This window comes from Hesperophylax consimilis, chromosome 8 (assembly GCF_061612785.1).
Source record: "Hesperophylax consimilis isolate HC1 chromosome 8, BYU_Hcon_1.0, whole genome shotgun sequence".
Classification (NCBI taxonomy): Eukaryota; Metazoa; Arthropoda; class Insecta; order Trichoptera; family Limnephilidae; genus Hesperophylax; species Hesperophylax consimilis.
In genome coordinates this window covers 12,028,337-12,043,510 of record NC_142843.1, presented here as the reverse complement: position 1 = coordinate 12,043,510, position 15,174 = coordinate 12,028,337, and the positions used below count along the sequence as shown (strand labels likewise).

At 36.0% G+C, this 15,174-nt stretch overlaps 2 protein-coding genes across 2 annotated transcripts in view; one reads left to right on the top strand and one right to left on the bottom strand.

Annotated features, from left to right (window-relative positions):
• The window catches only part of LOC149421570 (uncharacterized), an 83,512-nt gene extending 71,044 nt beyond the window's left edge, over window positions 1-12,468 (bottom strand). The window contains exon 1 of the mRNA XM_089634882.1: window positions 12,288-12,468. The gene's annotated coding sequence lies outside the window, so the exon portion shown is untranslated. The remainder of the gene's footprint in view (window positions 1-12,287) is intronic.
• Window positions 12,469-12,714: 246 nt separating this feature from the next.
• Window positions 12,715-14,737, top strand: eIF1A (eukaryotic translation initiation factor 1A). The gene has a single exon (XM_089634884.1). The coding sequence runs from the start codon at window positions 12,822-12,824 to the stop codon at window positions 13,266-13,268; it is 447 nt and encodes a 148-aa protein (XP_089491010.1). The 5' UTR covers window positions 12,715-12,821; the 3' UTR covers window positions 13,269-14,737.
• Window positions 14,738-15,174: the final 437 nt, after the last annotated feature.

Sequence of the window (15,174 nt, the reverse complement as noted above, 5' to 3'; positions counted from 1 at the left end):
TCACTTCAATATAGCTGAGCTGTGGAGGAAAATAATAAATGTATAAAATAAGGAATTGCACAAATGTAGGGCACGCATTTCACATGTCTCCAGACAATGCACCAATGCTAGTACTTCGGAGAGTTTTCAATTGAAATATCGGTAAGTAAAACAAACACAGGACAACCTGCCGCGATGAAATCCATAATATGTACACGTTGAAAACATTTAGGCAGAGGGGTAGTTACTACAACCAGGCAACTCCGAAATCACCATTAGTCAACGTCTGCGTAAATCAACTTTATTTCCTAGCCGGTGTATGAATACCACAAAACCTAACATCACGTCTTCTTTAATAATCGCTAATTCACTTCGTGGCAACTTCAACAACTTTGTATACACCACTATTTAATCAAAATAATCGACATGTTTCGCAACCAATAGTTTGTTTGCTTGTATATTCAGTTGTCAATTTTCATTATACCTTTATAATAAATATTTTTTTAATTATTAAAAATAAAGACAAACATTCCCGGGTTACGAATAACCTGGCAATATTTTAAAATCTCCTACTACCACCACAGTAAGCGGAAAATATTGTTTGTGTTGTGATGGAGGACTTAGCCAGCTGAGGAATTGAACACACTGCCTGGTGGCACCCAAACGCGATGTCAACTCAGCCACGGACCGACTAAATAAAACAATATTATGTGTTGTGGTATGAAGCTAATAGGCGCTGGACAGAGCTGCTATTCGAGAACAATTTGAAATCGCAGGGTGCGGAGGAAGATTTACGGAATATGACTTTTTACCTACTTAATTTTTTTAATGACATCTCATCCCGTGTCATCAAATACAAAAAAATATTATAAGCCGTTGCATTAGTAACATAATAATAATATCTTTAATTAGGAAAGTTTACACATTACAACTATAAATACATATTATGGGGTACATTGATTTGTAACTTTTATTTTTAAGGTTATAAAATTAACAGAAAAATACAAACATAATATGATGAAGGTAAAAAGAAAATAAAAGTGCAGTTAGTTGAGGTTTCTCAAATACCGCCTCACTAGGCTAGCCTGTGTTGAGGCAGAATTTTTCGTGTTAGTTCCTAATACCTTTGAACATACCTATACTCGTATTAAGATGTATTCGCTCAATAATGTGGTGACTTCAATAACTGCGAATTTGGATGAATGCACCGGTGAAGGCCCTCTTCTTATTTTCGATCCAAGTTTTTACATTATCTCTGTTTTTTTTTGTGAATCACATTGTTTTATGCTGTCTGGAAGAATGTTGTAGTCTTGTCGCAAATTATTTAAAGTTTCGTTGACCAAACGTAGTATGTGTTATCGGTATTTGTAATAAGTTTTTGTTGTTGCTTCGAGAAAAAATAAAAACGGGAAATCGCCTGCAAGGTGGTGCAGGCGATTTCCCCTCACTCTAGATTTGGATTCGCCGTCCTCATAAAACATTAGCTTTTAACTGATACTTTGTTAGGAATTCTGTGAAAACGAATAATTTGACCAGATTTTTAATAAATTAACAGTATTTCATATCAGTAAGTTTTCTCCGTGTAAATAAATACTTTACTTGAGAGGAAAATGTATGGTTTTGCGTGTAACTCGAAAAGCCAATTCGGAAGTGCCTAGTTGTAGTAATTACCCCGCGATGTTAATTATTTGATACTAGAGAGTTTAGATTTGGTCCGCGGCCACTCTTTTATGCATCCTCGGCTAGCATTAACAATGACAAATGTCATAATTACCGTGACCGTGAATTGCAAAAACTAGTACGCTTTATATGAATCGTACAATGATAATATAATTGTACATCCATTATTCTGTGGTTGGCGCCTCTCTCAGTCAGCGTTAGAAATACTTTATAAAAAAAGTACAGTGTTACATAATAAATCTGAAAAAATAATATTGCAGAGACTAAAGCGAGACTGTATGGTAAACGTATGAGGTGGATATTGAGATAACGCGCTCGGCGACACGGCTAGGTATGTTGTACTGAAATAGACGAAGACACAATCGGCCGACAGAAAGATAGGGCCGTGATGATTGATCTTCCTACTGAATATGTGGAGAGACACTGTACTTGCTACATAACTAACTTATTATGATATATGCCAACAATCATATCCAATTCTCATTGATCATTTTGGAATTGATCCGATTCAAATGGATAGTGAATATTCAAATTTAACAATAAATTGGAAAAATAATTGCATTCAGTGAACATTGCAGATGCATCATATGAATACAAACGTTTTTTGGGAATTAATTTGATGAATGAATAATTTTATTTAAATTCATAATTTATGATAAATTATTATATTACTTCCCATGTTAATGTATTTTCCTAAAATAATATATTCCATGTAATCGGCTTCGACAGAGTTACTATTCATTAAATTTGACATCAGCACCTAAAAGTGTCTACCGTTGGTTATAAACCGGTGAACAATAAAACATTTTTACCAAATATCTGTTGAATCTGTATATATTTATGTATAATGGCAATATGCATGCTGGTATTAAAAATACCTTGCCACGAATTAACCTTGCGTGATTAAAAAATAAAATAGGATACCTAATTTGTCATGACGTTTTATCTTGCACGGGATATTATGTCAAAAGAAAAAAAAATCAAAACAACTGACTTACTACTTCAGCTAGCAACTTAATGGCTAGGGATAATCTGGAGCCGGTATTCGTGGGGTTGGACTTTCAGAGTTCAACGGCCTCTCGCAAGTTTCAGGCACGGTGGTGTAGCTTCAACAAGAACACGAAAAGCTCGAGACAGGCAAGTATTCCTGAGGTCCACCGAGGAGCAAGGGCGGAAGAAACACTTACCGAGGGAATGACCTGGTACTGGGCAATGTCCCCGTTGATTAGCAGCGCCGCGGTAAGATTTATGAGACCAAGATGGAGAGCAGGGTCAACGAACTATTTTTAGCCACCGAGTAAATAATAATATTATACTGCCGATCACCTGCAATTATTTAACAGTTCAGTAAGAAAAGAGATTCGCCTGAAATACCTAAGTATTATAAAATAAATATTATTAAATAAATATTATTAATTAAATATTATTAATACGTAATATTTTATTTACTTATAATTTCTTTAAAAACTTCACTGCATCCTAATAGTATGCAGTCGAGAAAGGATATAGTTAGTACAGTTAAAAAGTATAATATGAGCACAATAATGAGTTATTTGTCGTATTCAAACGGAATTTTGCAAAAAAGATCAGAAACCTTGGCTAAAGTCACTTTATTATACATTCCACTTTTAATTGATTTCAATAATGATTCATTTAATGAATTCATTATATGTTTTACTACGAATTAGAGTTAAGAAACGACTTTACGTTCATTTGGATTCAAATAGTCTTTAAAACTATCAGCTACTGGTGTAAGAACGGGGACGAAAATAGCGCCGAAACCTCTATTTTTACATGGTCAAATTGGTAAATGCGAGTGGAGTAAATGCGAGTGGAGTATATGTACCTCAGTTGGCAGCTCGCATCACTGCGGTCGCGAACTATTGTATATATATACACAAAGGTTTGCCAGTTTCTTTAAAGCTTTCGTTTGCAGACGAAATCATTGTGTGACCTAATTTACGTTCCAGTGAACTCAACACGTCAGTGGGAGGCAATGTACACTTCCGACTTGTCATGTGGGCTAAATGGACAAGACGGGAAATCATAATTTTCTAGCAAAGCAACGAAATAACCCATAAAAAAATTATCTGGCTGGCCAAGTAACAGCTATGAGCTTATTGAGGATTTTTTTTATTGATAAGCGCAAACTTTAAAAAGATATATGAAGCGAAATGGACAATTATTTCACGGATAACTTATACGGGTTGACCTTCTACTCAACTGTCAAACGAGAAGTTGAATCTAGAGATCTGAAACAATTAATTCACGAACATTGATATATTTGAGAATGTCTGAAACAATCAATTCATTAAAATTAATATTTTTGCAACTGTTAAATCTCGGTGAGATTCATTCATTAAAATGAATATTTTTTCAACTGTTAAATCTTGGTGAGATTCCATTGTAAAATGGACGTGATTATCTGAAACCGGTTTGTTAGAAAAATAATTTTAAACACGGAAAAACTTACTGATATAAAATATTGCTAATTTATTAAGAATCTCTTAAAATTATCGGTAATCCAGGTCCATAAATACGTAACATGTAATGAACAGAATTTATCCATCAACGGATAGCAGGGCCGTTAATAATAAATACAAGCGGCATCTCAACGACCAAAGGGCAATGCCACTGTCATGACACCTACCACTCGCTTCGTAGACTCAATGGACTGTAATCACTGAACTCTGCGAAGGAGGAACTTCTATGGTTTCGATGTCATGCCGCCTATTATCTGCGGGTTCACATCGAATGTTGAAAACAGAGAAATTTCATTCTAACGAAAAGATCAACATATTAATATTGATGCTGATAGAATGTAAGGTTTCGCGATAAGTGCTGACCTTGCCGAGATACGTTAATTCGACGACTATTAAAGTTAAGTTGCTTGTCCGGAAATTAAGGTCAAAGTGTTATTCAAATTCGGATTTTTAGTGCACGGACACCGTTGCTTTTAGTGAACTGAAAACTGGACTACAGTAGTCCAAGAGAGAGGTCGTACGTAAAGTGATCGATCTAGTATCTTTGTTCTTTTTCGTTTTCATGAGACGTGTGGGAAAGAAGATGACGTTCGTAGACCTCTCTCTGGAGTACTTTAGACAAAAACGATGGAAATCATCAAAAGTTACTTCAAAAAACTATGCAGGTAGATATAAAAACAAAAAATGCATTGTTTGCATCGGCAAAAACCCTGCGTGTTAATGAATGTGCAGATTTTCAATGTTGACATAACTTTAGATAGTAACTTCATATCCATCATGAGTTGTAGAGCCTTGCAATACACATTTAATTGTTAAAATATAAGACAAGACGCCACAATGTTCTACATTTTGTAAGAAAGGAGTGTTAAAGTCGGGTGATTATTAGCCAAACGTGGTTGAATTTATTGCCGCGCCGGATACTTTTTAATCAAGCACATTTTGTTCTCGACACGAATATAAAATGTATTTGGGGTATATTTGCTTGTGCACACGTAATTCTCGAGTCTAACTTGTAACGTGACGAGGTCGAGAGAGAGGGGGGGAGATTTATTGTGAAAGTGTGGACAGAGTTTAAAATAGTCGCCATGACGCCAGAATTAGCGCTCCGCTTCAATACAACCATCGAAGCATCAGAGACCCGTCTCACCAAGGAAACACAGCTTCCTGATGACCTTTGGGAACAGCAGGAACGAATGCAGAGGAAGAAGGAAGAATAGTAGGTAATAAGCTACACTACCCACCACTTCAATTCCAGACTAACCGAATTAGATGGAAGGTTTACGAGAATGAGCACACGGTACAATAGAGTGTGATATGGTTTTGTAGTAATATCTCCCTCTTTCTCATAAAACACGCATGTAGATAGAGGACCATATGACACGAAATTATCACGATGACACATAGCAAAAGGGGCAAGAACGTCCAATTTATTTGGTAAGTCAATTTCTACGTCATCTTATACGATGCGTTAGGAATTTGTTTCTTGATCATTGGAAATACTTGAATTCCGTGGAAACTTAACGATGAGGCTGTTTTAATAAACGTTTAACATTTTTAATAGTTTTTATACGCTGAAGGTACCTTAATATGATTAAAATAAAAACTACACATTATAAATTCAAAACAGCGATAGAAGTCAAATTAACAGTTACATTTTTTAAGATTAGTATTCTTGAGACATTTCGAAAATGAAGTAGTGCGGTAGTACTCGTATCAAAAGGAACACGTGCAAAAAAAAAAGAAGAAAAAAACTTATGGATCGAAAAAACTTTACAACAGAGTGTTTCTATGGAAGCAGTCAGACGAGAAGTGTTCGATTCAATGATAATTCTTATTACAGACGTGAAGTGCCTCCTAGTTAATAAATTTATAATTGAATAATAAAATTTGTTGCAGTTCTGTGAAATGTATTCTTAGTTTTTAGACAAGCTCTCTAGGCAGTCAACGCCAGTTAAACCGGGCGTAAGTTTGTCTTTCAAGGTGAAATTATTACTCACCCCATCGAGGACACCGCGTGGCGATATTTATGAACAGCCAGAGGAATATTGTTTGAATTTAAAAAAAGCGTTTTTTCGTATTTTTCTCGACGGGCGGTTCCCACTGCGGCGATGACCAGCGAATTGATTTATGCGTGAAATTGTATTATTTTCGGGAAGGTCAGTCAGGCGAATGGGAGTGTCTGCGGCCCCGTGGAGTATCGGTGTACCCGGACCCGGCCTGCAGTGCTTCAGTGTTTGCATCAAGAGCACCGTTATGTGCACTCGAGCAGGTTCTCTGACGCGGCGGTGGTAGTCGTGTGGCAGACAAAAACGAAACGCGTCCAATTATCGCAACAGTTGAACAGTTGCCCGTGCTTGCCGGTGCGGGAAATGCGCGCAGGTCCGCCGTGCATCGTGCAAGGAGGTAACCTAACAAACAACCCGAACCGGCAAACTAGCGGCGTCCCTTCTTAGCTTTCTACGATCCAGGTTCTTTTAAGTAACTACTGCACTTCGCTCCGCTCTCTTTTGTCGTTGCAAAGTCCAAAATTATTAAAATTGTCTGAAGAGACGATTACAACATAAACTCCCGTAGTTCCACTTCAGAAGCGTGTCTAGCATTCGTTCTTACAACATTTGCCCTTAAGGCGATGCCATACGTAGTAATGCAAAATCATGTGTTTTGGTTTGAAAATTTGGTCGCCTAGAAATGTTTCAGATGCTTTAATTAAATACTGCGAGTAGAATACATCTTGACCTTTGAAATAATAGAGTATTTTTTATAAAAGTCTTTTTATAAGCCCAGAAAAAATAATGTATAGGCCTATGAAAACTGCTTTAAAGTTCAAAATCTCCTACTTACGAAAATATTTTCGGTTATGATTTTATTGTATAATGGCAAATTAAGTTATTTCTAAAATGATCGGAAAAAAATTAAGCATTTATGCCTGAACATTCACAAAATAAAATAAAAGGCACTTTTTGGTGATGTTTTTTTTCTTGCATAAATCAAAACAGGCGGATGGTGTTAAGCGGGAATTTAAACCTTATCGCCATCTACGTAAGGGTTGTTATTGATAGCGGCTCAATTTAAAATATTACACGACGTAGTGCATCGCCTTAAAATAATACCAAAACAACATTCCCAAAGATGACAGGTTGCGAGATAAGCCTCGGGGACGTCTAAATATTTGTTCCATAGTGTAAATTTAAAAACAGGAGCAGGTTAACGAAACAGTGGAAGAATAGAAAAAGAGATAAAATAAAGTGTCATTTGAAAATCCATTAACAAATAATAATTATTGATGAACATAAAATAATATCAACCTATAGCAGCATATTATACCTAATACATTTTTAAATAATGACGTTGTCTTCATCTATAATGTTTCCTTTCACCGGTCGCATTAAAAAATAATAAAACTTACCAGAATCGAAAACAAAATAGACTTCCACGAAAATGCGAATATTCCGTAGAAGGGAAATTAAACAGTCTGGCTATATATATTTAACTAAAAACCAACCAAAGAGAAAAAAAAAACACCCCAGTCACAACATATATATTGCGAAACAAGCTTATCGAAAATAGTTTTTTACGTTTAGAGCGGGCAAAAGTGGGTGAGCCACCCCCCTCCACCCCCCAGGATCTGTCTAACCTTCAAAATATGTGGCGTACGGGGAGTGAAATTTGTGCCAAATGTTCAAAATATAATAGGCGAAAAAATCACGAATCTTTAGAAGAGTTCATCAAAAAATAATTTGATGATAATATAGAAGTAACAGGTTGGGCATATTAAATTTGAGCAATACTGACTTGACCGCTTGACAACTACGAGTATAATAGCGGTTCTTGGTCCAGAAGTGGTTGTCATGCACAATGATTTTTTCTAAATCAGGCTCCAAGTATCGAAGTTTCTCAACAAGTAGGGCAGCAATAATAAATCATTTTTGATTCTACGCCAGAAAATGGGGTAAAATTGCAGAATTCCGCCTCACGCTCAATACACACAAAGTAGGTTGTTAGTAGATTGGGTTGAATTATTTATGTATATTTCTTAATTTTCAAATCGAAACTGTCAATATGCATGAAATAATGAACTTTGAAAAAAAGAAACTTAATGCATCTTTTAACATCCCACCAGCATAAATATTAGAGTAATATAGAGGCATACACCGAAGGAGAGGTGACCGAAAAACGTCTGCATGGAAGCAAGCTAGAGGCAGAACGAAGGAGTGGTGTCCGAAGAATAACCGAGTGGAATCGAACTACAGGCTGACAGAAGGACATGCGACCGAAGAATGACTGCGTGGAAGCGCATTACAGGCTGACCGAAGGAGAGGTGAGTGAAGAATAACTGCGTGGAAGCGAACTAGAAGCTGACCGAAAGACATGTGATCGAAGAATGACTGCGTGGAAGCGCATTACAGGCTGACCGAAGGAGAGGTGAGTGAAGAATAACTGCGTGGAAGCGAACTAGAGGCTGACCGAAAGACATGTGACCGAAGAATGACTGCGTGGAAGCGCATTACAGGCTGACCGAAGGAGAGGTGAGTGAAGAATAACTGCGTGGAAGCGAACTAGAGGCTGACCGAAAGACATGTGATCGAAGAATGACTGCGTGGAAGCGCATTACAGGCTGACCGAAGGAGAGGTGAGTGAAGAATAACTGCGTGGAAGCGAACTAGAGGCTGACCGAAAGACATGTGACCGAAGAATGATTGCGGAAGCGAACTGGAGGCAGACCAAAGGACATGTGACCGAAGAATGATTGCGGAAGCGAACTGGAGGCAGACTAAAGGACATGTGACCGAAGAATGATTGAGTGGAAGAAGATTGAAGAAGGATGGGAAGACCTGATGACTGGAAGCGAATGGCTAGTGGCCGGCGCTCATGGAAAACACTCGTCAAGGAGGCCAAATCGCACCCTGGGCTGTAGCGCGTACCCTTATAATATACATCATATTATAAGGGTTCTTATAAAATAGGGAGTGTTATTGATCCATCAGACCCAATCGGGAAAGTATTTGGATAAATATTATAGCAATACGGTTGAAATGCATTTCCTCAAGGTTTGTGATAATGATAACACAAACATTTTGTAATGAAACTTTTTCTATTTTTGTATGTAAAACTTATAATCATGATTATTTTTGTACTGTTTCGTGTGTGAAACTAATTATTTTGATATCAAAATACCAATGTAAAATTGTACCTAATAACTCCCACCTATGTATTGTAAGTTCCTCTCGTCCTACAATGAGTTTTGTAACTCATCGGGATTACTCTAGCAAGAAATAAAAATAATAAATAAATACATATATAAAAAATTCTAATAACTAAAAAAAATACATGTACAAACACTATGCAATATTGACAGTATACAAAGTAATTTAATGATAATAATTTGTATGGTGCCGTTTTTCTGAAAACAAAGGTATTTCATACCAAAGTGAACCTCACTACTCAATATAATAACTTTAGTACGTAATACAATATATTACTTATCTACTTATAAATTAGCGCGGGTGCTATTACAACACACAATTATTACTCCATCATCATTGGTGTCATCAGAAGAATATAATATAGCTATGTTATCCACATTATTATTATTTTGCTAGTACATAATATTAAACAGCATCTACGAAGCGAACATCTTTTAAATTAGTCGGATAGTTAAACATTAAAATGGGTTAAAGAGTAATGTCGCCAAAGAAGACGACGAAAAACACATAAAATAAATCAATCACGAAAGTCACAAATGCAATCCAAAAACCTGAAATCATAATGAAGAAACACATAGGTTATCTACCACGCGGTTGTGCCGGCACTCGACAAAAGTAAAATATGTACATTGTACATACCGGCGTTGTTTACAGAATCACGTAATTATCCTCAATGACATTGAAGCGGTCACAAAAACAAATAATATTATAACTTATTACATTATAACACGATGTATTCACTATAAAAGGCAGAAACTGGAGGAGACACAGTTGGGATATTACATCAACTATACTTGTGACAAGTGGGCTAAGTACTAAGTGTGGAGAAAGCACGCAGCCGGGAGATGTTCGGCCCTGTCCATCACGAGGTAGGACGGTTGGACGCACCTCGCCTCTTGTGATGGTGCCAAACGGTGTTATTTATGTTGGTCGGTCCCGTGACGGCTAAATACCTACCCATCAAGAGAGGGAGAAAAAATCTCTCGATTCAATCGCGCTCTGCTCAAAGGGAGTAGGCTGACAACATCCAGTACATTCACACTCTTCATCTTCACATAAACACGGAATCTCCCGGCGACCGAGGCGTGATAAAGCGCTGATCTGATATCGAGATTATCCGCCACAGTTAATTCTAGATTACTCCTGGAACCGTGAAATTATGAGTCACGCACGCTGTGAGCAACAAACATGATCAAAATCAAGCGGCTACTATCGACATTGTGTTATAATAATAATTAGAGAAAACAGAAGGTCAATCAATATAGCTAATAGGCACAACTAAAATTATAATATTTACGTAAAAAACTAAAATAAAGACACCAAAATAATAAAAAGGTACCTCTTGTAGGAGAATGTTTATAACATTTTTATATATAATATTAAGTAGGTACTGTTGTTTTTTTAATCGCAAAGCACTTTGACGCATTTGCAAAATAAATTCATTCACTTAGAGCAGGTGGAAAGTAATTTAAAATAAGGGTAAATATATACAGAGGCACGCTTCATCCTTCGTGTCCGTTTAATTACAGTGAAGAACAAATATTTGTCCACTGAGAAGCAGAATAATGCATTTTCATTCGTATTTATATGTATTAGCGGCCATTTTCTATCAATGTCAGATTTATGACGAGTGTGTTTTTAGGTTAACTTTTTCCTTTTTTTTAATAAAGCTCAAACTAAGAGTCTATTTTGTAAGGCTGGTTTTGTGAGTCTATTTTGGGTTTTATGAAAAAAATAAAAACAAATAATTAACCAAGCCTTAGAACCTATTTCAGTATTTGTTTTTATAACTTATGCGTATTGGACGAGGCGCACCCGTAAGGAGTAAAACTTTCTTGGCATGTTGTCTACAATAATACATAAACAATTATAAAGTAACAAGTTAATATTCTATTCTATTTGCAAAACTTCTTTCATCGTTTTGCAAATAATGAACTATTTGAAATGTAATTGTATTATGGGAACTCTCTTTACATTGATGACGCATTTACCTTTTACCCAAACTTCCATCTCTTCTCAAAATATATCTTTACAGTGTATTCGAACTACATAATAATAAATCAACTCAGATAATAATATATAACCAAAATAATGATTTAGTTAGCATATTGTTGTACAATAAAACGGAAATTCTAACTTCGATTCGTGTACATATGGCTAGCATAACCTCGCGCTCCAGGGCCGAATTTTGACGCAGATCAGATGATTTAGGAAAAAAAACATACTTCATAGCTTCATTCCAAACAAAGGGAATTCAAGTTGGAACGCTGGTGTTAAATAATAGTTACCGTTCTTTTCTACAATAAGGTCATAATCGGGAATAATATTTGAATTTGAGTAAATGGGCGATATATAACCTAGACAGGAAAACCATTTCGGAATGCAAACATGTGACTGCGAGAACCCAAGGCGAAAAATAGCTTTCCTCGATTTTATTTCGGGAAGTATTGTAAAGAAAAATAGAAAGTTGATTTTAAAAACTCATTTAAAAAAATAAACACCGGCTACTCGAAATAGTACAAAGGCAATAATAATTTTATAGGTCAAACTGCTATTATAACTACTTTGTGCTCGACGAACTGTCGATTTGCGCAATTTTCTGAACTATCATAGAGACCTCGTCTCTTCGAACGTTTACAGATTTTCGTAATCTATAGGAATGGCTTTAGTTACACGAAGTTAGTTATCAAAATTTATAAAAATAAAGGGAAAAAACAATGCGCCGAAGGGTTTCACAACGTTACGCAATGTTGTTGCATGGAATTGTTAGTGCGTAAATACTGAAAAGGGGTTTTCGTGAACCTAAATTGCCCGTTTAAAGTGCGTATAGATCGTAGAAATAAAGGATTCATACGATAACACATAAATTACCACAAATGAATCGGTACCTGGTAGAATGGGTGGTTATGTCCACCCGGTAAAATAAACATTTTCTACTTACTGAGGGGAAGTGGTGATATTAAACTCTTTGCAATCACTGACACAATACACAGGGTATTCGTATTAACCTGTAGACACTGTATAAATGTTTAAAATGGCTTAGTTGGAGAATATTATTCGAATCCACGTGCTCACAATGTTTTCGTGCGAACGATAAACTGCAACATGGCGGCGGACGGCCCCGTTCACTTCATACTATATCGCAAAGACGCTCTTTATTTTTAATGTGAAAAGTGGAGGCTGCTGCCATCTAGCGGCGTGAGAACATTTGTATACTATTTCGCTGGTAGAAACGGTTTCTACGTTAGAAATCTGTTTTATCATAGTTTCCACTAGACCAACATTGCTGCCACTCGAAGAATCTTGAGTATTAAGAAATCCTAGCATCCCATTGGTTAAAAACATTTCTGTCAATTCTTTAAGTTTGACACTCTGTTTTAGCTGTCGTTGACGTCGTTGTGTCGTTGCAGTTTCGCTACGCAGATTTTGACCCTTGTAAAATTTATGTTGAGCAGTATATCTCAATAATACAAATATGCCGAAGAATAAGGGAAAAGGAGGTAAAAATCGGCGTCGTGGAAAGAACGAGAACGAAACCGAAAAACGTGAGTTAGTGTTTAAAGAAGATGGACAAGAGTACGCCCAAGTGACAAAAATGCTCGGTAATGGCCGCTTGGAAGCCATGTGCTTCGATGGTTCAAAGAGACTTTGCCACATACGAGGGAAACTTCGAAAAAAGGTATGGATCAACCAGGGAGACATCATTCTCATCGGATTACGTGACTACCAAGATGCCAAGGCTGATGTCATTCTGAGGTATACACCTGACGAAGCCAGAAACCTCAAGACATATGGAGAATTCCCAGAAACCGTTCGTATTAATGAAACTGTCACATTCGTGGACGACGGATTTGACGAAGATATCGAATTCGGAGATGAAATCAGTTCTGATGAGGAAGTGGATGCAGTGGACAACATTTAGCAAAGTTATTTATGTCACAATTCCTATCAACGTCACGGCTGTCTATTATAGTGTTTTGTCAATAAAATTATCTATAGATGGAACGGAACACTCGTTTATTTCTCAAATTTACCATTGTTCGGGTCCTGCGAGATGTCAGAAGATCAGTCCTACAACTACCACGTTAATTTAATATGTCAATGACATTTGCGAAATCTGGGGAAATTTTTATCAAACTTTCGTTTTGAAGTAATTCGTGTGCATCGTTTAAATTTGCATTGTGTATTCTTGACATTATCAACCTGTTCCTGTTTGAAAACATTTGCAGTTGCCTGAATCTATTGTTTGTTTGTGGATCATGGAACCAATATCATTCATCCATCGGCTGGTTGTATTAATATATTGTATCATTTGTAATAAATAACTCCTATGATCAAAATAGATTGTGTTACAAATAGAATCATAATGTTGCTAAATGTGATACATTGATTATCAAGGCAGCACAAGAAAATCGATTAAAAAAATTGAAAAACAACCCAAAAAATGTGTATTGATGTTGATAACCAATTTTATTTTATTTGTTTTCTTTCAAAAGTGTTAAAAGCGATTTGTAATGCGTACACTGAAGGAATGTGTAATTGGCAAAGCTACAAGCTAATACAATTAAAATGTGTTTTTGCGATTGCCAATATTTCATGTTGTTAGCGATAAGTTATTGTGGACTTCATCACGAGGTTTAATACTTAGGGCCGCTCCCTCACCGGTTGGCTTGAAATCAATATCACCTGCTTATAGCAACAACAGTATAGGCAGTGAAAGTATGGAGTGCTCTCAGTATCATGCATTCTCTCTGCAACCGGGTTATGTTGGTTCCTTACCGATCTGTGAGGGATTGTCCTTGGGGGTTGCCGATGTTTTATACCACAATCACTTGTGCGTGGTAATTTTACTGAAATATGTGTACAATACAGAGAACCTAGCAAAAGTTGTTAATCATTTCAGAAAATTATTACATTTGCACTTCAAATTATATTAATAGCAATGTTAAGAAAGCTATGCACTCGCAAGAAGAAGTTTTTACATTAAATTTAAGTTCTCTTATTTTTTCCCAGGGCAGTGCTCCAAGGCAGGATTCTCGATTTATTATTACTATATTTATGTGATGTCGAATGATTAGATACAAAGTCATAGATTAATAAATGGAAATTATTATTATACATTGTCAATTCATACAAAATTCAAGTCTAACATAATGTATTCCTTTCTTCTTTATTTATATTGAGCAATTATTATTTCTTACAAATGAATGAATTCTAAAATAATTTAGTTGGAATACTCTTTTGTCCTTTAATAAATAAGGTAATTACGTGGCAGGTCAAGATTTAAAACAGTATCAGGATTTCTTGCAGAAAGATATGATCATCAATTTGATATGTTATTTTATTTGCACTAATGTGTAAATATCTGGAAAATTAAATAAGTTTTATACATATCTGCATTTTCTTTATTCACCCACGTTTCTAATTAATTTATCGAGGATTTGAATGCTTTGTTCTCTTAAAAGTATGTCTAGTATCTTAACATCAGATTTTTGTTGCGCAACAGTTGCAGACCGGTAAATCCTTCTCCTGAATGCTGTAATTAGCCAGGAATGGAAGCTGTATCCTTTTTGATTCCCACAATAATTTAATGCCACACTGGCACAATACAAAAGAATAATAATAATGTTTGAAGTAACCATTATCTCACTTTATTTGGCAACATGCAACAGAATGAAATATCTATTTAAATAGTTACTTCTCTGCCAATGTTATTAATTTTATTGCAACACAAAAGTGTCAAGCCAGTCGGACGGTGTCATTGAATTTAACGGATCATAAAATAGTTTTGTGAATGTGAGGCAGTATTCTCCGCAAATTTAGTTAAT

Excerpts from the sequence above, each read along its gene's own strand:
- eIF1A (XM_089634884.1), top strand. The coding sequence starts at position 12,822 with ATGCCGAAGAATAAGGGAAAAGGAGGTAAAAATCGGCGTCGTGGAAAG.